This window comes from Phoca vitulina, unplaced genomic scaffold (assembly GCF_004348235.1).
Source record: "Phoca vitulina isolate PV1807 unplaced genomic scaffold, GSC_HSeal_1.0 scaffold77, whole genome shotgun sequence".
NCBI classification, from domain to species: Eukaryota; Metazoa; Chordata; class Mammalia; order Carnivora; family Phocidae; genus Phoca; species Phoca vitulina.
In genome coordinates, this window is record NW_022589780.1 from 5,739,206 (window position 1) to 5,762,609 (window position 23,404).

Sequence of the window (23,404 nt, forward strand, 5' to 3'; positions counted from 1 at the left end):
GGGAGGGAAAACTGAATGGCAAGAAATCAGAGAGGGAGACAAACCATGAGAGACTCTGGACTCCGGGAAACAAGGTGAAGGTTACAGAAGAGAGGGGGGTGGGGGGATGGGGTAACCGGGTAATGGGTATTAAGGAGGGCACGTGTTGTGATGAGTGTTGTTCTAAGCAACTAATGAATCATTGAACACTACATCAAAAACTGATATGCTGGCTAACTGAACATAATAATGAAAAAAGAAAAGATTGCTATCAACAGTTCTCTCTCAAGTGTTAAGACTGGAAAATAACTTCTGTGAGAAGGATTGGTATGGAACTCTGAAAAATCTAGCCAACCTGTAAAATCAGAAGCGCTTCAGAAAATTGTCCCCCTGACAACTCCAGAATCCTAAGGAATTGTGCAGAAAAACTAAGTATACCCATGTAGTTGAAAACAACATAGCAGTGGATTGCTGAAAAAGTAAAATCCTACACTTTACAGATATGGAAGAGAACCTAGAGATCACCCAGTTTAAGCCCCTCACAGTACAGATGTGAAAAACCAGCAGATTTTTCAATCCAACTTTAAATATTTCAATATTTGCTCTGTAGTCTTGCTTCAGTGTCCACAGTGTTTTTCTGGGGCAGGTGCTGATTCATGGCAATGAAAACATAAACGCATTCTCGGTACACAGGACAATCACGATGCCTCCCCTGCCCACCAAAGGGCGCAAAGTGAAATTCCTCCCACAGTTGAGACACATCCTCCTCGGAGTCCGGGTCTGGGACAGAAGCACGTAAGCAACCAGGAAATTAGCGGAACCTTGAGGCTGAACACTTGCTGCTCGCACGGTTGCTTTAAGAAAAGAACACTTCCGGCTGGCGAGGCCTTGCCTCTAATTTGTGGTTAGGGCGGCCCCCAGTTCTCGTGTTCCGATTTGCCTCGCTAACTCAGAGAGGCGGGCTTGCGTCTGGGTCACGCTCTCCCATTGGCTACTGGCACAGCGGCCGTTTGGAGTGAAAGTAGCACGTTGAACTGAAAGCTGTTGGGAGTGCTGCGTCACAAGGCCTGCAGTCAAGCCCAGTGTCCGGTGGGAATCCGGGCCCCGGCCAGGTGTAGCTCACCAAGGGATGGATCGCGTGTGGAGTGCGTGGTGCGGGAAGTGCGTCAAAGAGAAAGGGTCGCCTCCGCTTTGGGCCCAGCGCATCGTGGTTGCCTGGCTCAGTAGGGCCGAGTGGGATCAGGTGACGGTGTATCTGTTTTGTGACGACCATAAATTGCAGCGGTACGCCCTGAACCGCATCACCGTGTGGAGGAGTAGGTAAGGCTGCAGGCTCAGCCCTCCTTCTTCCGTGCTGGTGGCGCCTCTCCCTTTGTAGGGTTCCTCTTAGAAGGCTCTATTCTGCACTCATAATGCCTAAGGTCCTTATGAGTGGTTTGGGCGTTGCCCCTTTCCGAAGAGCCTGGGAGAAAGTCACAGCCAAGCTTTTGTTAAATCTTCGAGCCTTCTGTTTTGGGGAAGGTGCTGAAGGTACCAGTGTGGCTGAGCCAGGGCTTAAGGGGTAGGTAGGTTAACAGCCTAGGGTGGATTTCTGAGTCGAATTGGGCAGGGGGAGGGGGGAGGGGGGAGGCGGTGCTTGCTAGCAAAACCGTGTTTGAACGGGGCACCTCAGTCCAGTTGGTAAGATTGAGTTGTGAGCAGACAAAGGATGAAGTCTTCTCTAGCCGAATGAAGGTTTTAGAGTGAAAGAAACGGGTGTGTTCACACTTAATTGTTGGTTGATTGCTTAGCAGTTAGGTGTCCTTTGTAAACCTTAGCGGGCCTCTCACACACACCCTGCATACAATTGGATCCCAGGGACACTATCCTCCCTCTTCCCACTTTGATTTGTGTCTTGTCATGCACTCTTGAGCCAGTTATGTAATTGGAATAATTTACAGCGATCTATGTTCTGAGGTGGAGGGTGGACCAGGGTAAGGGACCTTTATGATGGTGCTGGACTGTGGCTCTTTAGGTTAGGCAACGAACTCCCCCTGGCAGTGGCTTCTACTGCTGACCTGGTACGCTGTAAGCTCATGGATGTGACTGGTGGCTTGGGCCCTGATGAACTTAGACTTCTCTATGGCATGGCGTTGGTCAGGTAAGACCTACATGGGTAAGGGTGGGGGTGGGTTGAGGGATGGGGGGTGGGGGTAGCCACTGGATAAGCAAAGCTTGGCTTTAGGTGCTACCTGAAGCAAAAAGCCCCATGTGTCCCTCTGTTTGGGTCACCCTGTGATTGTTTGATTTGACAGCTTTTGGTACCCCCTGTCAACACACATTCCACTTTTTTTCTTTTTCCTGAGAGCCTTCTCTCTTCCATTTTTCTTCTCTTTCTGGAATGTGGGGTGGGGGTGATTTACACCAAGTGATCGCAGTGTATCTCTTCCAGCTTTGATAATTTGATTTTTTTTTTTCTTCCCCTTTAACTCTTTACCCAGAACTTTTCTGAATGGTGTGATGTCCTTGGCCATGACTTAATGTGGATTTTTCAACCCTTCTCCCATCCATACATAGCACCATCATTTCCCCTTTCTGTCCTTGAACACTGAAAGGTTGCTGAGTTGAAGTGGACACATGGGCTGGGAGTTCCTGATTAACAAAGTGATTTAGAGTGGTTCTAGCTGTTTCATACATATCAGGGAAAAGGCTGCCACTGAATTTTCTCATCTGTCAAAATCTGCTCATCTCATACTGTTTACATTGTGTGCCTTGAGGTCCTCCATAGCTCTTCTTACCTTCTCCATCATTTAGGTGGGCTCTCCATATCATTTGATGTCGGTAATTTTTTGTTTTAGCATTTATAGCATATGATCTAGCACAGTATGTTTCATTATGTCATGATTATTTATTCTAGACTGACCTCTTCAAGGCCAGAGCAGTGTCTTCTTCATCTGTATGGCTTCAGTACAGGGCAGACATCCCTGTGCTGGCTGATACCAATCATAAGAAGAGGACAGAACAGTTAGTGGAAAGGTTGTAGAAATGCAGGGTGTCAGTAACTCAGCAAGGTATTTTGAAGCCCCACTGGTTTGAGTAAAACAGTTCCTTGGGCTATGCCACTTATTTCTTCCCCAATCCCAGGTTTGTGAATCTTATCTCAGAGAGGAAGACAAAGTTTGTCAAGCTCCCTCTCAAGTTCCTGGCTCAGGAGGTATGTATGACAAAATGGCCTTGCTCAATTCTTTCTCCCCAGGAGGGCTCACTAAATGGGGCATGGGGTGATATGGGCACACAGTCAGACTAGCTCATCCCACCACTATCAGCCAAGCCCAGCAAGAACCCCAGAGCCTCCGCCTCCAGCTTGAAAGAAGCAGACTTGCTCCCTTGCTCATGGCTGCTGTCTTCAGTGGCTTGGCCTGTCCAGTTGGTTGGGAGTGGGCCCTTGAAGCTGAGGCACTGGAATGCTCCACTGGGTGAGGACAGGAAAGAGGTGGCAGTCACAGCACCTGCTTTCTGGGAGCTGACAGTCTGAGGGAGGAGACAAGCTCAGTCGAGCAGCATGAAAATGCCTGACATTCCTGCCCTGAGTGAGTATGTGAGGTGTGTAGAAGCCCAGAGGGCAGGCAGGTTCTCAGCCATCAAGAGAAGCTTCCTGAAAAAGGGTGTGGGAGGGAGGGAGGAAGGATAAAGGGTACCTAGGAATTGGGACTCATAGACAGGGCAGAGGAAGGCTGGAGGTGATTATTAATGCTCATTCACAGGAATCTTTGTTGGAAGAGGGTGGTTGGTGGTTGGAGGAGGTAGCTATCTTTTCTGATTTTCCAGATCACCTCCACAGAGCAGTAAAAAGAATAAGGAGACCTTGTTTCTAATCTTGGCTCTGCCTCTAAGACTGGAACCGCCTCAGGACCTCAATATTTTTATCTGTAAAATGTGGGGAGGCCAAGCTAATTCATCTCTGTGGTCCCTTCCAGCTTTAATATTTTCTAATTTCTGTACTCACCCCATCCCTCACAATCAGGTAAACATTCCGGATTGGATTGTTGAACTTCGCCATGAGTTGACCCACAAGAAAATGCCCCATATAAATGACTGCCGCAGAGGTGAGTCTTCAGGGAGTATACCTATCGTAGTTAAGCCCAGGGGCCTGGGCTGGGTGGCACTGTGGGGAGAGGGAGAGGAAGGAGGATCTCTCACTGGTGTCAGAGCCAGAACTAGGTTGAGGCAAGTGAGGCATTTGTCTTGGGCACAAATGTTAAGAGGGTGTCAAAAGCTCAGTAATCAAGATAAGTAACATTTTGATATGGAAAAACCCACAGTGAACAAAATGCCAAAATTTTAAATAAAGGCAGGATTATTAGTGATTTCTCCTTTTGCTTCAGGCTCCAATATGGCTTTGCAGGACACTGTTTTGATCTCTTGGTTACTACATTTTTTGGCATCCCCTTAAATTTCATACCTAAAGAGGTGAATGGGGGGCAGGCTGAGAGGTGTGAGCCATCAAGTGTCATGAACCCAGGAATTCTTTAAGACACCCCATCCCAATTGATTCAGCCTAGTCCCTTCATGTTGGGGAAACTGAGACCTAGAAAAGGGAAGAGACTTGGCCAAGGCCATGTAACTAGCTAGTGGGCCTGGGTCCCTATTCATTTGCCAGCTCTGTGTTATTTTTGGCATCCCATCTCTAATACTGGTATTAGTTTCTTCTAGGAAAGGTGCTGGTGAGCAGAAGAAAGCAAAGAACAGAGAAATAACCCAGAGCAAGAGGGGCTACTTCCAGATATTGGAGATTTGTGCCTTCTTGGAGCCAAACCTCTTCCCTGGGGTCTTCCCATAATGCTTATAAGAGGAGGCTAGGGGCCTGCTAGGAGCTGTTTGCCTGTGGCTACTCCTATGACACTGCCTTCCTTCCTTCCCTCCTTTAGGCTGTTATTTTGTTCTGGATTGGCTCCAGAAGACCTACTGGTGCCGCCAACTGGAGAACAGCCTGAGAGAGACCTGGGAGCTGGAGGAGGATAGGGAAGAGACAGATGAAGAAGACCCAGAGGAAGATAAAAATATTGTTGTTGATGACATAATAGAACAGAGACCAGAGCCTAAGGATAAAGGGAAAGGTGCAGAACTGGATATCAGGGTTGATGGAGACAGTGAAGGCAACAAAGAGGTTGATTCACATTTGAAAAAGGCTCTGAGACATAAAGAGCTATATGGTAGGTGTCCTTGGGTGGGAGGGGGGCATAGAGGGGCCCATGAGTCTGGAAGACTCAGACTTAGGGTTAACACTGGTTATTTCCCTGGCTCAGCATTTCCTCTGGGGTTGTGGTGAGTTTTAGCTTAAAACAGTTACTGTCACAAACCATTTCCCTTGAGCCCTGTGAAGTAGGAGAGGCAAGAATTCTAGTTCCTAATTTACAACTCAAGAAATGAGGTGAGAGGGGCTCAGAATCCCATGAGGAGCAAAGGGCTGGGCTGCCCTATCTGTTTCCATATTCTGTTTTCAGAAAGAGCCCGAGAACTGCTGGTATTATACGAAGAGGAGCAGTTTAAGGTAAGAAAGCGCCCTTGACGTTGTGTGTTTTCACTTGCCCCAGCCATTTCTTCCCTCTTGCCAGCTTCCTGAGAGAAGTCCTGAGAAGGAATTTGAAAGAAAAGTGGCAGAGCTTGAGGGAGCTTCTCGGAAAGAGAGGGGGTATCTAGGAAGGAGACAAGAGAAGCAGAATCCAGTTGGCTGATCCTCCACACCGATGGAAGAGAGCAGATGATGGAAGTCTGTGGATAATCTGCCCCACTGGGTGGTAGGGAACAACTGGGCATAGGTGGTTGCATAGTCCTGCAATACTGCAGCTGATAAGCAGAGGGCACCCAGGAACTTTCCTAGATCAGGTGAGCTTGAGGGGTGCTCCCTTAGCAGGAAGGGAGGTAGCCTAGAAACCATTCAGCTTAACTCTTCCTTTTCACAGATGAAGAAATAAATTGAAACCACAGATGAGTGAAGGGACTAGCCCCAGGTCACATACGCAATTAGTGATAGAACCAGAATTAGAATCTCGGTCGGTTTCCTGATTCCCTTTCTTCCGTAACCCATTGCTTCCCCTCATTCCTGGGCCCAAGGGTCTCTGGCCCAATTCCAACAAAATGCCCTCACTGGACATCTCAGTATTGGAGTATCTGGTGATTGGGAGCCACAGGGAATTCCAGGTGGGGAGGGAGGAGGAAGAAAAGAAAGTCTGGCATTTGAAGGTCAGGATATTTTAAAATGTGGGGCCAGTAGGGGAGTTGTGGGCCCGCCCCTGCATGCCCTGCTTATCCCATGGAGGGAGGTGCTGAGAGGTCCTATGGGAAGGAATCCTTGAAGGGTGGGAGAGGGTTGCTTGGCTCAATCAGGGTTCTGATGGTAACTTCTTTGCTGGCAGGTGCTGGAGAAATTCAGGCATTTACCTCAGGCTGTTAAGGCATGGAACAACCTGTCTCCACCTGTAGAATGCATCCTGGCAGAGCTCAAGGGCATTACATGTGAGAACAGGTGTGTAACTAGGTAATCAGGGGCTGTCTACTCTAGCAGCCTCACAGAACTAGGCTTCCATATCCCAGCTTGTCCACCTCTGCTGTAAGGAAATCTTAAGGATAATCCTGATCCCCTGAGGGGTGATCCAAATTCTGCATGACCCTCTTCCCCTGGCCCTGCCAGCTACCAAGTGGTGATTGCCTACTCTGAATCACTAAAATGGCCAGAGACACGAATGTCTACGGTCATCAGTCCCCTGGCCAATTTTGTTCCTCTCTGTCCAGTGGTATGGAGCACTTGGGCAAGTAGGAAAAGCCCTACATCCTTACCACTTCACTGTCTAGCCTTTGTCCAAGTTTGAGGAAAAAGATATGGGGAGCACTGCTGTTCTTTTGAACTGCAAGTGGGGAGTAGTCGTGTCTTTTGTATGGTCGTGGTTGGGGGAACAAAGGAGAAGCTTTCCCAGGGTCTGGCTCTTTGAAAGAGTAAGTCCCTCCCTGCTCAGTGTGGCCATGAGCCTTCTTCCCGCCCCCCACCCTCCAAATAGTGCTCTGTTCAATCTAGTGCAGACAATATCTATCCTTTCCTCTCCTCCCTAGCTCTTGGGTCTTGGTACCTAAATTCAGCTGGAAAGGGCTTTGAGGAACCTTCCACTAAGAACCTATGGAGGCATTGCTAGACCTTCCAAACTAGGGAGAGGTTGGAAGGAATCTGGGATCGAGTAGAGAGTATTAGGAAGGTCATATAGGTGACGGGGTGGGCCTGGGTGGGAGCCTACAGTGCAGGTTGGGATTGCCCCTTGAGTCTTCTTCATTCCCAGGATACTACTAATTCCAAAGATGTTTTTATCAGTGTCTGCCCATCCTAGGCATCTTCGCAACCTTCAGCAAAGGCCACCTCAGCAGCTGGGATAACTGTCCCTGTACCTCTGTACAGTAGTGTCTGCCCGGTTATGCTGAGCAGGCAGCTGGCTGCTTTAAGTGCTCTTCCTGGATACTGACCTGAGGAGATGGGAGATGGATGAAGGACAACTCTTTCCACCTCAGACCTGGTGGAGGGAGGGATCTAAGCATGAAGGCATGATCTGACAGTGCCTCTGGCCATTGAGATACCTTGGGAGCTCATGTTCCCCCTCTAGGCCTGGTCAGCTAGGGGAGCCTCTCTTGAGGGGAACTGCTAGATCTGGAGAAGACCCGCTGGCTGTAGTTGGTTTCAGTTTGAGTTACATGGGATGAGGGATTACCCTGATAGCCTATGCTTTCAACCCCTGTAACTTAGACCTGGGTTCTTGGGGTCCCTAGGAATAAGGATTATATTTGCTCCAGCAATTGAGTCCCCAAAGTTTCTGCTTCTAGGATTTGAAAGAGGGTAACTAGGGAGAAGGGGAGGGGTAAGAGACTGGAGGACTGTCAAGCAAAAAGACTGAGTAGTAGCTAAAGTCTAAAAGCCCTTGACCCTGTGATCCTAGGCATTACCTCCTCTGTGGGCCTGGGACCTTTCTCCATCTGTGCTTTCAGGCTCGTTCAGCCGCTACCACCCTCATTATGGGCCTTAGATCAGCATGTGCTTGGTAAATGCTTGTTCAAAACCCACTGATCCCAGTCTCTGGCCCAGCCTCTGCCTGAGAAGGCTGAGGCCTGAGATCCAATTGTCAGCTGCCTTCGTTTCCCATGCTGCTTTGCTCACTTGAGCCAGAGGCATAAGCTGCCTCGGGAGTGGGTAAGGGAGTAGAAGAGGGTCTTCTGTCTGCTCAGTTGGCTTAATTAAGTGTCCTCTTGCTCCAGGGAGGCTGTGTTGGATGCTTTTCTAGATGATGGCTTTCTCATCCCCACATTTGAGCAGTTGGCAGCTTTGCAGATAGACTATGAAGGTATGATCCTGGGGACTCACTTCAGTCTTAGAGTACTGTGTTTCCTGGGCAAGAACACCAGGGGTGAGCTGGGTGGCCCAGGACTGGGAGGCAAGGGCTGTTTCCTGCCATTCCATAGCCTCTGGAAGCCTGTCTCAGCTGAGCAGAACAGGTAGCCCCACTGTTACTCAGTTGCTGGGCTATTCTCAGGTGGCCTGGAATTGGGTGGGCTGGGGTGTGGGGGTGTCTTAATGCCATTATTGTGCTATGTTAATTGTGATTTAGCCACTTTCTAGAAAGCTAGAACAGCAGAACTGGAAGGGCCTTGTGAGGTCATCTAGTTCAACGTCCTCATGTTACAGATGGGCAGACTGAGGTCCAGAGAGGGGAAGGTACTGACCCAAAGTTACACAGTGAGTTATTGACAAAGCTGAAGCTAGAAGCAGAGCTTTCTTTTTTTCTTTTTTTTTTTTCTTTTAATACTTTGTTTTGAGTCATTTGGTTGTCAGATACTAACTGGTTTCTCTCCTCGCTGTTCTGCTCTTCTCTTTCTGTTCTGTGGTGGCAACTCTGTTGGTGGGCCCCCCTCCTTCTCCCTCCCTCTCTCTTCCCCTTCCTCCCCACCTTCTGTTCCCCTTTCCTTTACTTCTTTCCTCCCTCTCTTTTTCCCTTTCCTCCATCCTTGTCTCCCATGGGCCCCTGCCTCCCCTTTTCCATCAACCTGTATCCCTCACAAACCAGAAAACGTGGACCTGAATGACATCCTGGTGCCAAAGCCGTTCTCTCAATTCTGGCAGCCTCTGCTCAGGGGCCTGCACTCCCAGGCCTTCACGCAGGCCCTGCTGGAGAGGATGCTCTCCGAGCTGCCAGCCTTGGGGGACAGCGGGATCCGGCCCACCTACATCCTCAGATGGACCATTGAACTGATTGTGGCTAACACCAAGACTGGTGAGGGAGACTAGCCCTAGCTTCAGGGCCTAACACAGCCCAGGCAGGAGCATCTGCCACTGTCCTCAGCTCTCAGCTGAATAGCACCAGGCAGACATGTCCCTTGTTAAAGATCTAGGCTTGCCCAGGAGGACCCCGCAGCAGCAGTAGACAAATCTACGTTTTCTTTTCTTTTTTCTCTGAGCCAAGTAAACTGGTCTGGGATAAAAGGGCCTAAATGCTTGAGCAAATAGGAGGTATAGAGTGGGGAGTCTGGAGGAGTGGGGAGGGACAGAGCCAAGCTTTTAAAGGTACAAGGTTGGGTGGGAGGCTTATTGGTTCCTTTTCCTCAGACCCTCTCTTGTCTCTTAGGACGGAATGCCCGCCGATTTTCTGCAAGCCAGTGGGAAGCGAGAAGGAGCTGGAGGCTGTTCAACTGCTCTGCCTCCCTTGACTGGCCCCGGGTGGTTGAGTCCTGCTTGGGCTCACCTTGCTGGGCCAGCTCCCAACTCCTTCAGCTGTAAGTCCCTTGAATTCCATCTGGTAAGAGGGTGAGGCCCCACAGGCCTCAGGGCCACACAGCCCTAGAGTGGTAGAGTTGGGCCTTTGTAAGGACTCTGAGTCCCATTTCCCTCCTACTAACAGATGGGAGAACTGAGTCCAGTATGGGAATGAATGAGACAATTCCCTCCCACCCCCAGAGTGCTTAGCACAGTGGCCTGTACAAAGTAAGTGCACAGTAAATGGTAGCTGCTGTTTATTATTGAACCCAGTCTTCTGACTCTGAGCCCAGTACTATCTCCTTTGTTATCTTCCCAAAGAGTACCTCTCCTAGGTGCTCACCAACCTTTCGTGACTTCCTATTGCCATTCTGATGCAGCCTAGGCTTTTTGTCCTTACATTCAAAAATCTTTCTGATTCTGCCACAACCTATCATGGTAACCATGCCTCCTGTGATTCTCCTTTACCCAATCTACCCTGGGTGCTGTAGTCAAATTGAATATTTCACTGGTTCCTGTAAATACCTGTGGTTGTCTCCTTTTCCTTTCCTCTGTCATATTCTGACCACTTCCCTCATACTCGTGGAAGCCCTTAGCATGCAATTCTCTTCCTGCTTTCTGGAGCAATATCTGTCTCATTCGAGTGATCCATCTGATACTCTTCACCTCCTCAACTCCAGTGACTTTCATTTTCCACTACACTCTGCAACCCATTTCCATCACTCAGAGCTGCTCCACCTCTGAAACCTGACATCCCAGCATCCCATTCAGTGACCATAACCTCTTGTCCTTCCATTTCTCACCCTTGCATCCCATGATGTTAGCTCTTTGCCTGCATCCAGACCTCCATCCCTCCATTTCCCATCTCCCTTAACTTTGCTTCCCCTCCGTCCTGTCTGTGGCTGATCACTTCAACCACTCACTGTCAGGACCCTCAGCTCTGCCCATCCTTTGGCGTTTCTGACTTGCAAACCCCTTAGCTGGGATTGATCCTCCCCACTCTGCTTCCCACACTCCTTAGCCCGGGTAGCTGAGCTCTGCTGGAGAAAACCACATAGCACTGCGGATTGCTGCCACTACAGAGGTATGATTTTTAATCTTAGGCCAGGCCTCAGTTCTGCTTGTCTGAACTTTTTACTTGTTTTCTGCCCACTTTGTCTCCTGTTTCCTGACTTTTCTAAGCCCTTACCACTCACCTCAAGCCCCTCCCCCTCTCCCATTTCACCCTAGCTTTCTCGAGCATCCAGCAGGGCCCCCTCGACCTGAGGTCCAGCCCTCGTGAACTGATCTGCGGCAGCACTCAGCCATCTCGCCAGTCTCAGGATGAGGTGGCCTTGCCCCACCTCAAAGCCTGCTCCTCCACCTGGGCTCTGGAGCCACCTCTGCTGGGGTGGCTCACTGGGGCCTCAACCCTGCCTCTCATTTGCTCTGCTGACTCTTGTTCTTCAACTTAGCAATGTGCCTCAGTTTTCTTTTTCATCTTAAAACAACAATAACAAGCAAAATCTCCTTTGACCCTGCATCCCTGTGTTGGGTAATCAGCAGCATATCAATCCTCTCCCCATCGCCACCACCATCAAAACATCTCAAAAGAGTAGTCTACACTCAACAATCTTGATTTCCTCACTACCCTCTTATTCCTCAACCTACTGCAATTTGGCATTTACCCCCAAAACTGTTTGACCTCCTAATTACCAAATCCAGTGAGCCCTTGTCCGTTGCTGTGTCTGCTGCATTAATGGCTATTTACCACTCTCTCCTTGAAATGCCTGTGCTTTTTTTCCAGTTCCTATAAAGTGGCAAGGCCCAAATCTCTTTATCTATCCCAGTCCTCTCCCCTAAGATTTAGCCTCCTATATTTGACTGTATGTCAGACATCTCCCTGTGGATGGCCCACAGATACTTTACTGTGACCAAAAGAGAATTGGTCATCTTATTCTCAACCCCAGTCCCAAAGTGATCTTCCTCTTTTGCTCCCTATCTCAGTTGGTGGTATCACTTATCTATGCTGTTATGTTGACTCAAGCATTTCCCAAATCTGAAATTTTGTGTTGCCATGTCTGCTTCCCATAGTGTCTCCTTCCCTCTATCAGACTTAAGCTTTTCAAAGGTAAGGGCTCTATGTTAGCCATCTGTGCTCTAAACCACCACGCAAATCCAGGCCCTAAACAGACCTCAGTAAACGTTGTTGAACTAAATAAAGTATATTCTGCTATCTCATTGCCAGCAGTGCTCTCTTTGGTGGGAGCTAAATTTGTGCTTGGGGCCTGAATGAAGTGGGAGTCTGGGTGCCAAGACCCTCTTAGTCCCCTGATCCCTCCATAGAGTCAGAAAGTCATTCTTGAACCCTGATGGCATTTGGGGCATGGTAGTAGTTTATAAGGGGAAAAAAAATCAGCTTTGTAGAGAAAGTAAGCCAGGGCAAGACCTCCAGCAGATGGAACTGAACCAAACAGCCAAATTCTCCAGATGTGTATGCTCTAGATTAGAAGTGATACAGATGGGTGGGAAGCTGGGAGGAGAACCAAAAAGACTTGGAGGGGTCAGGAAAGCATGACAGGACATTTGAGTGACTCCAGGAGAATAAACGAAGTTTCAAAGTCTAGAAAGACCATGGCATGTGAATGTAATGGGGGGAGGGAGTGAAAAGAGCAGCATGGAGAGGTTTGGATAGGTGGCCTTCAAGGTACTTTCCAATCCTAAGTGCCTGCAGAGTGGAAGCTACTGGTCTTGGAGAAGTCTGCACCACAGAGATCTTCTCCCAATCCAAGCATACCAGAGGGATGCGACACATACCAGCAGTAACAGCAGCTCACTTGGGTACGACTCCTTGTGCACAGATTCTGCTTTGCCCAGATAATCAGTGAATCTAGAGTCCTACTCACCCCCGTTACACAGATTGAGACACAGGATCATCCTAGGTATTATGCTGTAAGTCAGTGGAAGTCTGCAAGTCAGAGCTAGAGGCAGAATCCCAGATACCCTGTCCTTACTCCTGTGCTCTTTCTATAATGTTCCATTAGATTGCATGATTGTGAAAAGCATGTATTATTAGGCACATAAAGAACCTGGCTTTGTTTTCTCCAGAAGAAAAAATAAAAGATACCACTGGCAGTTAACTCTCTCAGGCATGGTGCTGTGCTTTTTGTAGAAGTAATTTTATTTGACACAGCAGTCTTTGGAGGTGGAAGTATTCTATCCTTATTTGATAAGAAAGACATTGAAGCGCCGAGGAGTGAAGTGATTTATCCAAAAGTCACAGTTTGTTGCTGGTGGGACAGGGATTTGGGCCCAGGTTTTGTGAGTCCAAAGTCCACATTCTTCCCACAACCTGACCTGTGACCAGACAAACCCGAGGAGAGATGCATTTTACGATTCGTATCACCCCTATACCTCAATGGTCACACTAGACAGCTTGAGATCGCGGGTGCGTAGTAATAAACAGTGGTGATACAGCATCTTGCCAATATCAAGTGCCTGGGAATATTTATTATTAATCATATTAATGGACCACAGTGAGAGGGAAGAGCTTCTCTCTGGCTTTTCCTCCAAAAAGCTTGGAAACTTAGCTTCCCGCAGCCAGCCAGTATCAATTCAATTTGAGCCAGTGTGCTCTTGGAATATGAAATTAGCCCTGCAGAAGGGGTCTCCCAATAGAGTCACTAGCCCCCAGCCCTACCCCCGGTGACCAGAGACCGTATGTGGCCAGACAGCCTGCTGAGCATATGGCAACCTCCATGAATGACTCACAGTTCAGTTCACAACTCAATATACCTAGAAGGAAACTATTGGTCCACTCCACCCATGCCTCTAGCAGTGACCAGATGCCTGGTTTTATATGAGGCTCTGCAAAGGGTGTACAGCCTCTTCCTCCCTGGGAGCTCTCCTTCCTATTGGCTCTGTGTCTGTTGCTGGTTTTGCTGTTAGCACCGTCCTTTGCGTGCACACTGTCATCATCTTTAATTCCCCTCTTCCTGACCCCTACCATCCGGTCATCAAGCCCTGCTGTCTTGTCTTTCACAGCTTCTCTCCCTCTCATCTCCACTGTCAGTGTCCTAGGTCAACCCTCACGGGCTCCCTGGTCTCCCTGCCTCCAGGCTGCCCCATCCAGGCCATCTTCCACATGGGCACCATGGCAATCTTCAGAAATGCAGCCATCACCTGTGCTTAGAGTCATCAGGTGACCCCCTCTGCCCAACGCACACACTTAACCTTTGCAGCCTTCTCTTCCTCCCACAGCTCCCCAACACAGCCCTTCCCCTGGAGCCAGGCTACTCCCACCACATGTACACAGTATAGTGTGCTCACTCTTGTCTCTGCACAAAGCCTTCCCTTGATCTCTCCTGCCCTCCTTGTACTCTGCCTCTCCCCAGCTCCTGTAGTGCCCAAGGTCCACAGGGCTCATCTGGCTTCCCTCCCACATCTTGCTTTGTCTTGTCAACTGCTGTTTTTTTTTTTTTTTCTTCCTTTTCCTCCATTCAGGCTGGGCTATAATTGCTCCTGGAAAGGGATTACATTTTGTGTTCCATGCAGGAGCCCAACACACTTCCAGGCATATCTTTGGAGCTGGACAAATTGCTCAGCTAGGCCAGGGGAAGAGAGGGGTCTGCCATTCTCATGTCCAGTCCTGTTGGCCTGTTGGCTAGTTTGTGTATTTACATAGCATTTAGTATAGACGAATAGCTATCATTTATTGCATGCCCACTCACTATGTGCCAGGCACTGTGCCAGGCATTCTATGTGAGCTATCTTACTCTTCCCAACAATCCTATATGTAAGTCAGGTGCCATTATTATCCTTATTTTACTGAGAATGGAAGTGAGCCACAGAGATGAATCACAGAGCTTGTTCAGGGGCCCTGGTCCCATTTCTGTTTGCTCTTCTGCACTGCCTTTCAGAGGCAGGTCTGGAAACTCAGAGACCCAAGTTCAAACCATGGAGTATTGGGGTATGAAGTGAGTTGAGATTTTGAATCTTTCTTACCCCATCCTTCCCTTTGCTCAGTGTCTTCAAAGCCATGGGACAGGTCCTTCCAGACGAGGAGCAGGAGAGACTGCTGCGCATCTGTTCCATTTATACCCAGACTGGAGAGAACAGCCTAGTACAGGAGGGCTCAGAGGCCTCCCCCATTGGGAAGTCTCCTTACACACTGGACAGCCTGTATTGGAGCCTCAAACCAGCTGGTTCCTTTGGAATTGAAGGAGAACCCCAGCAGCAGGAGGAGCAGGGTAGCCTTAATGATCTCAAGAAAGATGAAAAGGAGGAGAAAGATCTGGAAGGTCCGGTGGAGGAGGAAGAGGAAAATGATGACCAGAAGTGGGAGGAGGAAGAGGAAGATGAAGATGATGAAGATGAGGAGGAGGAGCAGGAGGAGGAGGAGGAGGAAGACAGAATGGAGGTGGGGCCTTTCTCTACTGGGGAGGAGTCTCCCACTGCTGAGAATGCCAGGCTCCTGGCCCAGAAAAGAGGAGCTTTGCAGGGCTCTCCATGGCAAGTTAGCTCTGGTAAGAAGCCTGATACCCACTTTCCATCACACCAATCTTCCCTCTCCGGCTGGTTCTTGAGGCTTCCCTCCACCCTAGAGAAGAGATGGAAAGTAACAGAAGGTGGCCGGTGTGAGGCAAGCCTGGGAGGCCACCTGATGTGTAGATGACACCTGGCTTTCTTCCCCTTTAAGACAGAGTGTGTAAGCTTCAGGGCCCTAACAACTGTCCTGCTACTGGCTGCTTCATGCAGAGTGCCCCACGGGGGATGGTGTAGGTGTGGGCGCCGAGCAGCAAAATACAGAGGAGAAAGCAAGAGGTGGGTGGATATATGTGATTCTGCGTGTGTTTTCTTGCATGCAGTGATCAGGAGCAGGGAGACAAATAATAGTGCTTTCTATGTATATGTGAATGTGTACATATACATGGAGGCTGGGTGGTGATGAGACAGGATTTTGCTGTGTATAGGAGAAAGAGGGAAACCAGGGGTATTAAGTTAGAGGAAGTAAAGGGAGATGAGAAGAGTGAAAATTAAGGAGTGGTGTGGTTTTTAGGTGAGTACGCAAGTTAGTGAGACAAAGCCTGGGGGGGGAAAGAGAAGATGAGGTGATAGGAAAGTGGGGGTACACAAATCTCCTCCTCCTGAGGGATGTGTTTTGAGTGCCTCTGTTTACGTTAGGGAACAGGAACCTTAAGGCAGGGAGATACTGAAGGAATGAACAGTTTGGTGTATGTCTACACATTGGAGGCAGGGGTAGATGTAGGGTATAGCCAGTATGATGAAACCTGAAAGAGGGAAGGAAAATAGCTGGGATTGGGTATGGTGTAGGGTGGGCCTGGTAGGGAACAATAGAGAGAGAGAGGGAAGGTAGCAAAGGAACTTAGGGGGAAAGGTAGAACCTTTGCCCTTGTGTGGACATGTGTGTGGAAGGGCTGGGGCATAAAGGCACTGAGTGCCAGGTGTGAGGGAGCACCTTTTATGTCTGTGTGTGGTCCTGTACGCGCTCGACATAACCAAAGCCTGGTGGCAGAGAAGTCTCTTAGGGCAAGGAGGGCTATGTTTGGGGTCTTTGTAAATATGGAATGGGAGGGGCATTGACATAGGCAGAATTGTATGTGTGTGTGAGAGAGTAGGGGCTGCGAAAGCAGTCACTGTGAAGTGGACACTGTGCATCTGTGCATAGATGCACACAGGGTCATGTTAGGTTTTTGGAAGAAGAGGCAGGGTCACTGAGACCTTGGGAGCCAGGAGGTATCTCTGAGGAGAAGTAACAACAATAAGAGGTGGGGGTATATGGAAAAGTGAGAACAGGCAGTGAGACAGCCATCCAGAAGTAGCCCATGTGTGTCTCTGTTGTCACTGAGGGACATGTACACAAATGGCAGGCCAGAGAGGCAGGGGCTATGATGTAGACAGGGTTGGGAATGTTAGTGATGGTGGGGGGAGGATGGTCAGGTCAGTGACAGACATGGGGGATGTGTTCCCTGTGTGTGAAGGTATCTTTATAGGGCAACACAGGGCATTAAGACAGGCACAAGTTCTTCCTATAAAAGAGTCGGGGTGGGTGGTTCTATGGGTAACATGAAAAGCTAGTCCAGGGACTTTCCAGAATGCCAGGGGCATTATGACAAGGAGAATTTTTTGGGTACCAGGGAGATGGAGAAGGCCAGAAACTGGATCTACTTGGAGAAGCTCATGAAAGCTTCACTTGAAAACATTGGATGCACTGGTATAAGCATGGGAATGAGGGTTTACTATAATACTATGTAGAGGGTGTTTAAGGGGTTGGACAGACAGGGTGGGAGTGCCTGATACGGTTCATTCTAAAATGGAATATCTGTGGGGGGGGGCGGGTGGGAGCGTAGTTTATGAAAGTGGAAAGGCTAGGATATTAGAGTCTTTTCTTCTCTCCCTTTTTTCATTGCTTCTTCTGTGTGGGCATACACATGTACAGGGACAGTAAGATTTCCCATACATTCTTGTATGCGTATGAATGAGAGGTATAGGAGGCAGGGAGTGAAACTGGGAACATTCATTGAATGGTGGGTTCAGTCTGTGTGTTTATGTGTATATACTTAGGTGGCAGTGGGAAGTGGGTTATGCAGTAAGATGGTCCTTCCCTAGATAAGGGATGTTCTTTGTGTTTACATCTGGGGGCAATAAGACCTTGCAGGGGGGCAGGGGGAGTATAATACCTCTGAGAGAGAGTCCACCCTGAGGTGGTATGTGCGTGTGTGTGTGTGTATACCTCTCAAGGCAAGGCCACTAAGAAATGATGTGGCATTCAAACACGTTGGGAGTGGGGGTTGTGTGTAGACGTGCAGGAAATCTAGGTCATTCAGATACTCTGAGGTATCTGGGTTTGGGGATGAAGTATGGGAATTCTGGGGCATCCAGACTCTCCAGGATATATGTGTGTGCAGAAATAGCAGAGCAGGTGAAAGGCTGAGGCAGTGATACGGCCAGGTCTGAAGAAGGTGTCCTTGTCTGTATTTATGTTGAGGACATGTCTGGGGAAGTGGGAGAAGAGCAGAGAGAAACAAATATGTTTGTAGTTGTGTGCATGGCATGTGTGGACTTGGGAGTGGGTTGTGGTGGCAAGTGTGGGTGTGTGTGAACACATGGAAGGGAAGGAGGGCAATAAAGAGTGAATAAGGGAGTATGGAAGGGGTGGAGAGTGTGAAGAGAGGAGCTCATGAGAAATGATGCAGAGAGGAATGAGGCTGGACTTGCACAGAAATCCCATGCTGAGCAGGCTAATTGAGGTGGGCAGGTAGATGTTGTAAGTAGGCCTGTATACCACTTTGAGAACTAGCTAATCAGCCCACTCTTGCGTCATCCCTTTGCTCCACAGAAGATATACGATGGGATACCTTCCCCTTAGGCCTAATGCCAGGTCAGACTGAGGACCCAGCAGAGCTTATGCTGGAGAATTATGACACCATGTATCTTTTGGACCAACCTGTGCTAGAGCAGCGGCTGGAACCCCCAACATGCAAGATTGGGTGAGTGCCATTGGCAGCAGGATTTCTTACCCCTTTCTCCGCCTCCTGCAGGAGGGAGGGAGGGAGGGAGGAAGGGAAGGACACAAAGTAGGATGGGTGGGGGAGGTAGCTTCCCCTAGTCAGGGCCTAAATGAGTGATGTGTAAGCTCCGGTCCCTGGTTGGGCCCTTGCCAGGACTCCCAGTCCCTAGTTGTGGGGGTGGGCATTGAGGTAGCCACACAGATCTGACTTGGCACCCGTCTCAGACTGCATCCAGTTTGTGTGTGTGTGTGAGAGAGAGACAAAGACAGAGTGTGTATATATATGTGCACACACATTTTGGGAGGAGAGAGTTCCATAGCTTTCCTCGGATTCTCTAAAGGGTCCACCACTCCCAAAAGGTCAAGAACGGGTGCTGTAATCCAACTTCCTCATGTTCCTAAGGAGAAAACTGAGGCCCAGAAAGGGGATGGGATTTGTCCAAAGGTGCACAGAGTAATCAGTAGGCCTCCCCGCACTGTCCAGGCATCTTGGTAGCAAGGCCTGCGCAGGGCTCCATTCTCTCCCTCGAAACTCGCCTCTGGATCACAGGCGTGGGAGCCCTTGGGTCATCAGGGAGCCAGGAACCAAGCAGCCCTTGCTGAGGGGCTCTGCTGGTAACACAAAGGAGCCCATCCAGAGGGCCTGTACATTCTGGAATGCGGGGCCATTGTGACCGGGAGAATCCTGTGAGTACCAGAGAGACCTCTGTGGGCCCCTGAAACGGAGAGTGTATCCCTGTGCTGCCTGCCCACTCCCTGGGAGATGAGCCCCTCTTCCTCTGGACTTTCAGGGAGAGAGAGAGAGAACCCAGGGGGCCCCAACAGCAGGTCAGGGGGCAGCAGGCCCTTGCAGAGGAGACGAGGCAGCTGGGGAAACCAGGTGGTCTGTAGTTGGGAGTGGGGCCCACATGTCTGAGAGACCTCCTCTCCCCTTGGGTAAGGCTGGCTTGATGAGCATCAGGGTATCAAGTGTGGGCAGGTGGAGCTGTTAATTCCAGAAGGAAGCTGATTCGGTCCAGTTCCCACACCCCCTGCAGTAGGGAGGCTTCCTCTGCTGGAACAGGCATGCCCATCCCTGCTCCTTGTCTCAGCTCCACCCCTGACTTGGCTGTGTGGCCGTGAGCAAGTCCCTTTTCATCTCTGGGCCTCAGTTCCCTTGTCTGTAAGATGGTGGGTGATGGGAGGGAATGGGACTAGATCATCTCTAAGGGTGTTTTCAGCTGCAGTAGTGTAACCATGGATCTGCCTGAGGGGGAGGATGATGGCTTTGCTCTCAGCTGTCACCCTCATCTACCTGGAAGGATGTGCAGGAAGCAGGGGAAGCAAGAGTGTTCTGAGCAGCACCAGGGAGGGGAAGGGCAGTCCTCTCCCTAGAGCAAACTTGCAATCCTGCGATGGGATCTGGGCCTAGTCCAGTAGCCCAGTCCTGGCCTTGGACCCCTTCACCAGCTGTTGGGGGTGGGAGGGATCCAGCCAGGGTCCTCTGGGACCCCAACATCTAGGGCCTTCGAGAAAAAGACCTGTTAAGGTGGCCACTCTCAGTATCTTCCTGGGGTGGGGTGGTACGGGCCTTCCCTCCTGCCTCAACCCAAATAGTTCTGCTTTAATCTGGTTTTATACTAGGGCTCCGAATAAAGTTTCATTCGAAAAGTTGTGCTCCTTCCCTCCCCCTGTCAACTGAGGGTAAGGCAGAACTAGCCCTGGGGCCCATCTGAAGGAGTTTCTTAGATTTCCTCCTTAGTCTTGGTAAAACCAGGCAAGAGGGTGGGCCCTTTCCATAGACACACATCAATCAAGCACCCTTAACCCTTCCAGAGCCTAAAGCTGCCTCTTTCCCTGACTGACCCCTCTCGCCTCTCTCCACAGCACCCTCGGCTTGAGCTGTGGCGTGGGCAGTGACAACTGCAGCAACAGTAGCAATAGCAGCAGCAACTTGGAGGGCCTTCTCTGGAACCAGGGCCAGATGCATGGACTCAAAACTGGCTTGCAGCTCTTCTGATGCCCACTCGGGTGCAAAGGGTTTATCCAGCCCTGCAGGGGCAACAGCCCATTCCCTGCCCCTGTTGCCCCCCCCTGCTCCCGCCCCCACCAGTGCACCTGATGCTCCATGAAACAACCTGGGAGACAGCCCACTGCAGCCGTATCAGCTCAGCTTTCGGCCACAATGGAATTTTGAATATGTTTGGGTTTTTTAAATTTTGTTTTGAAAAACAATAAACAGGCAACTGTTAGTTTTGGTGTTTGTAAGATAAGGCGGTGTGTGCTGGGGCAAACCAGTGTAGTTCTCGCTCTTTTCTGGGGGACCCGGGGAAGGCATGATCATAACAGGACTTCAAGCAGAAGCTTGGTTCTTTGGCCCCTTAGGCCCACTGCTCCTAATTCTTTTGACCACCAGGCCCCACTCATACTTTCTTCCTGATGTGAACCATTTTCACTCCTCTCAGCTGTAGAATGGGGCCAGCTCACTGGGAAGCATCAGGCTCCAGAAGAGAGGTATTGCTGTAGAACCCAGCCAGCATCAGGGGAATCTGCTCAGAACCTCCCTGACAGTGGGAAGACCCAGGCCTTCCTGATGTTACCTAGCAGGCTTTTGGCTCATTTCCTTGCTTATCCTCACTGGGCACTAAACAGCAATTGAAAACAAAAGAGAAACCTTTGTTCTTTTTCCACTCCTTTGGCCTAGAAAAGATAGAGTGGACTTTATTGTGGTAGGCTCCGAAGCTAGAGAAATATCTGATGGACTGATTAAGAGCTCCTACTCTATGGTCACCCAATTCCGTCAGACACTCAAGAGTGCCTACTCTGCCAGCTCTGAGCTGCCAAGAGACAGGGATGAGTAAATTATGTTCACACTCCTCACAGCCCTCTGCCAGGTGAGAAAAGACAAAAGTCGCCAATCATAACCTGAAGCTCTGCAGAGGGAGTTCTAAGGGAGCTCTGCTGTGCCACAAGTTCTTTGTTTTTCTCAGGGTTGTATTTTCAGTGTGGAGGTTGAGGTCAAGTCTGGCTACAGTATTACCCATCCTCTGGGGAGAGTGATAGCTGAGCAAGAGAGTGGGCATCTCTGTAGGGCCAAGTTGGCCCCAGACAAGGAGAAGCAAAGGACAGAACTAGGCAGCATTCCAGACAAGAAGCTGACCCAAGCAGTGGGTGAGCTAAGGAATGAAGAAAGGAAGGAGAGGGCTTATGCTATGAAAATGGCAAGGAGAAATTTAGTGGAAATGTCATGTCTGACCCTGTCAAAGGTTAACTTGAGGTTGGACCTCTAGGAAGGCCCCAACACTTCTTAAAGGATATCCTAAATATCTTTGTGGGTATGTGTGTGTGATCATTTTTCTAGAGCTGGCCCACAGATCTAAACAGACTATCAAAGGGATCCATCAGTCCAACAGCCCAACAGGGTTAAGATTTCCTTTCTTGTGTGGACCCAAACTATAGGCATGGGCAGAACAGTCTCTTGGACTGGTTAATGCAGTCAGTTTCCCTCCAAATCTTCCCACTCCTGCCACAGTGGGAAATGCTGTCTTTTCAGCATCCTGGAATGTCAGAGTTGAAGGAGCCCTAAAAGAGCATATAGGCTACATATAGTCAAGAGATTGGCAAATGTACTCTGAGAAGTAGCTCAGCACCTGGGTCATGTGGAGATGGGTGCTGGAAACTCTTGGTTCCCCTCCACCACTTATCTGGAGCAGCCTGGATTTTATATATTGTGTATGTATTGTAAGTTTTTAATTTTTATTATTTTTTATTTTTTATTTTTTTGCCAAATGGGTTTTGCTGCTAAAAAATTTGGAAATCATGGTTCTAGTCTAGCCCCCTAATTTTATGCACTGAGACAGACAAAAAGGGAAGGGATTTGTCTGAGGGCACAAAACAAGTTAATAGCATATAGATCCAAGTTTCTTGCAACATCAGTATCATCTGGGTACTTGTTAGAAATGCAGATTATTGAACCCCACTACTGACCTGAATCAGAAAGATTAAGGGTGAGCAGCAATCTGGTTTAACAGTCACCAGGTGATTCTGATGCATGCTAAAGTTTGAGTTGCACCAGAATACAGAGGGAAAATCTGCCCAAACACCGAGGTTCCAGGGAACTCCATCACTAATGGAAGCAATCTTGGGTAAATTATGCCAGTTTCTTCATCTATAAGATAATAATATCTGCCTCACAAGCTTGCTGTAAGGATCGAAAAAGATAATAGATGTGAAAGTGCTCTTTAAAGTGTACCATGCTTTGTATGTGTGAGTGGTGTGGATTCGTACCAGGATTAGTAGGCCTTGAACTCAGGACTCGGGTCTGTATAACCTAGGACAAAGTGTTTCCCCTGGCCTTCGAAGACGGCCCTAAAGATGAGGAGCAGACTATATGAGCTTATTTCTAGACCAAGTCCAAGGAGATTAAGAGTCAAGGGTCATTGTTTGCTGGAGTTCTGAAACCTGGGGTCTGTGAAGCAGGTCCCTGGGAAGGCCTGCTTTAGATGGTGGCATCAGGGATAGGGTCAGCTGTGGGAGAGGGGTAGGGGAGACTGGCCAGGAAGCAACAATAGCCCAGTGCCCTTGGACCTTTTCCTTCTGACTAGAGATCAGAGACTGATTAGAAAGTCTTCAAACTGTACACATTTAACTGGGGAACAGAGTTGGGGGTCAAGGGAAGGGAGTATAGATTATATTGTTATTCAATGACAATAATTGAGAGTCACCCCTTCTGATAATTCATCAGTGATGAAGAACATGGTTTTTACTTCTAAGGAACTCCCCTTATTTGTAGAGGAGTCTGCATGCCAACATAGTTGTAACAGAATGACAAGTGCTAAGATGGAAGGATTGTTCAAGATGCCTGCAAGACCCACTGTAGGTAAGGATCAACAATGCTTGATCAAGAAGGTGGCACAGCTTAATAAAGGAGGTGATATTAGCAGTGAATCTTCAAAAGCAAGTTACTCTAGTCAGAATAAAGAGTCTGGAGGGGATAAAGAAAGAGCATGGCATGTTGGGACACCAGTGAAGGGTTCAGGATAATTGGAACATTTGAAGTCCTGAGGCCAGAGAGTTAAGCTAGAGAGGAATGGTCAAACTAGTTGATTTCCTACCTACGATTAGGGAGAGGCACTGAATATTGAATTGTCCCCTCTTGGAATTCTAACTACTGT

General features: G+C 49.0%; 1 protein-coding gene across 4 annotated transcripts; it reads left to right on the top strand.

The window, feature by feature from the left end:
* Window positions 1-989: 989 nt before the first annotated feature.
* Window positions 990-20,482, top strand: LAS1L (LAS1 like ribosome biogenesis factor). 4 transcript variants are annotated; one of them, XM_032393838.1, is made up of 15 exons: window positions 990-1,299; window positions 1,994-2,119; window positions 3,103-3,172; window positions 3,983-4,064; window positions 4,887-5,171; window positions 5,463-5,509; window positions 6,375-6,484; window positions 8,251-8,336; window positions 8,678-8,728; window positions 9,057-9,263; window positions 9,615-9,762; window positions 14,747-15,246; window positions 18,081-18,231; window positions 18,736-18,938; window positions 20,118-20,194. In XM_032393838.1, the coding sequence occupies exons 1-14, from the start codon at window positions 1,109-1,111 to the stop codon at window positions 18,923-18,925; spliced, it is 2,244 nt and encodes a 747-aa protein (XP_032249729.1). In that variant the 5' UTR covers window positions 990-1,108; the 3' UTR covers window positions 18,926-18,938; window positions 20,118-20,194. The 4 variants fall into 4 exon arrangements, with proteins under 4 accessions (XP_032249729.1, XP_032249731.1, XP_032249730.1 ...); XM_032393840.1 differs by lacking the exon at window positions 18,736-18,938 and having other exon boundaries at window positions 20,118-20,482; XM_032393839.1 differs by lacking the exon at window positions 8,678-8,728.
* The last annotated feature ends 2,922 nt before the right edge of the window (window positions 20,483-23,404 follow it).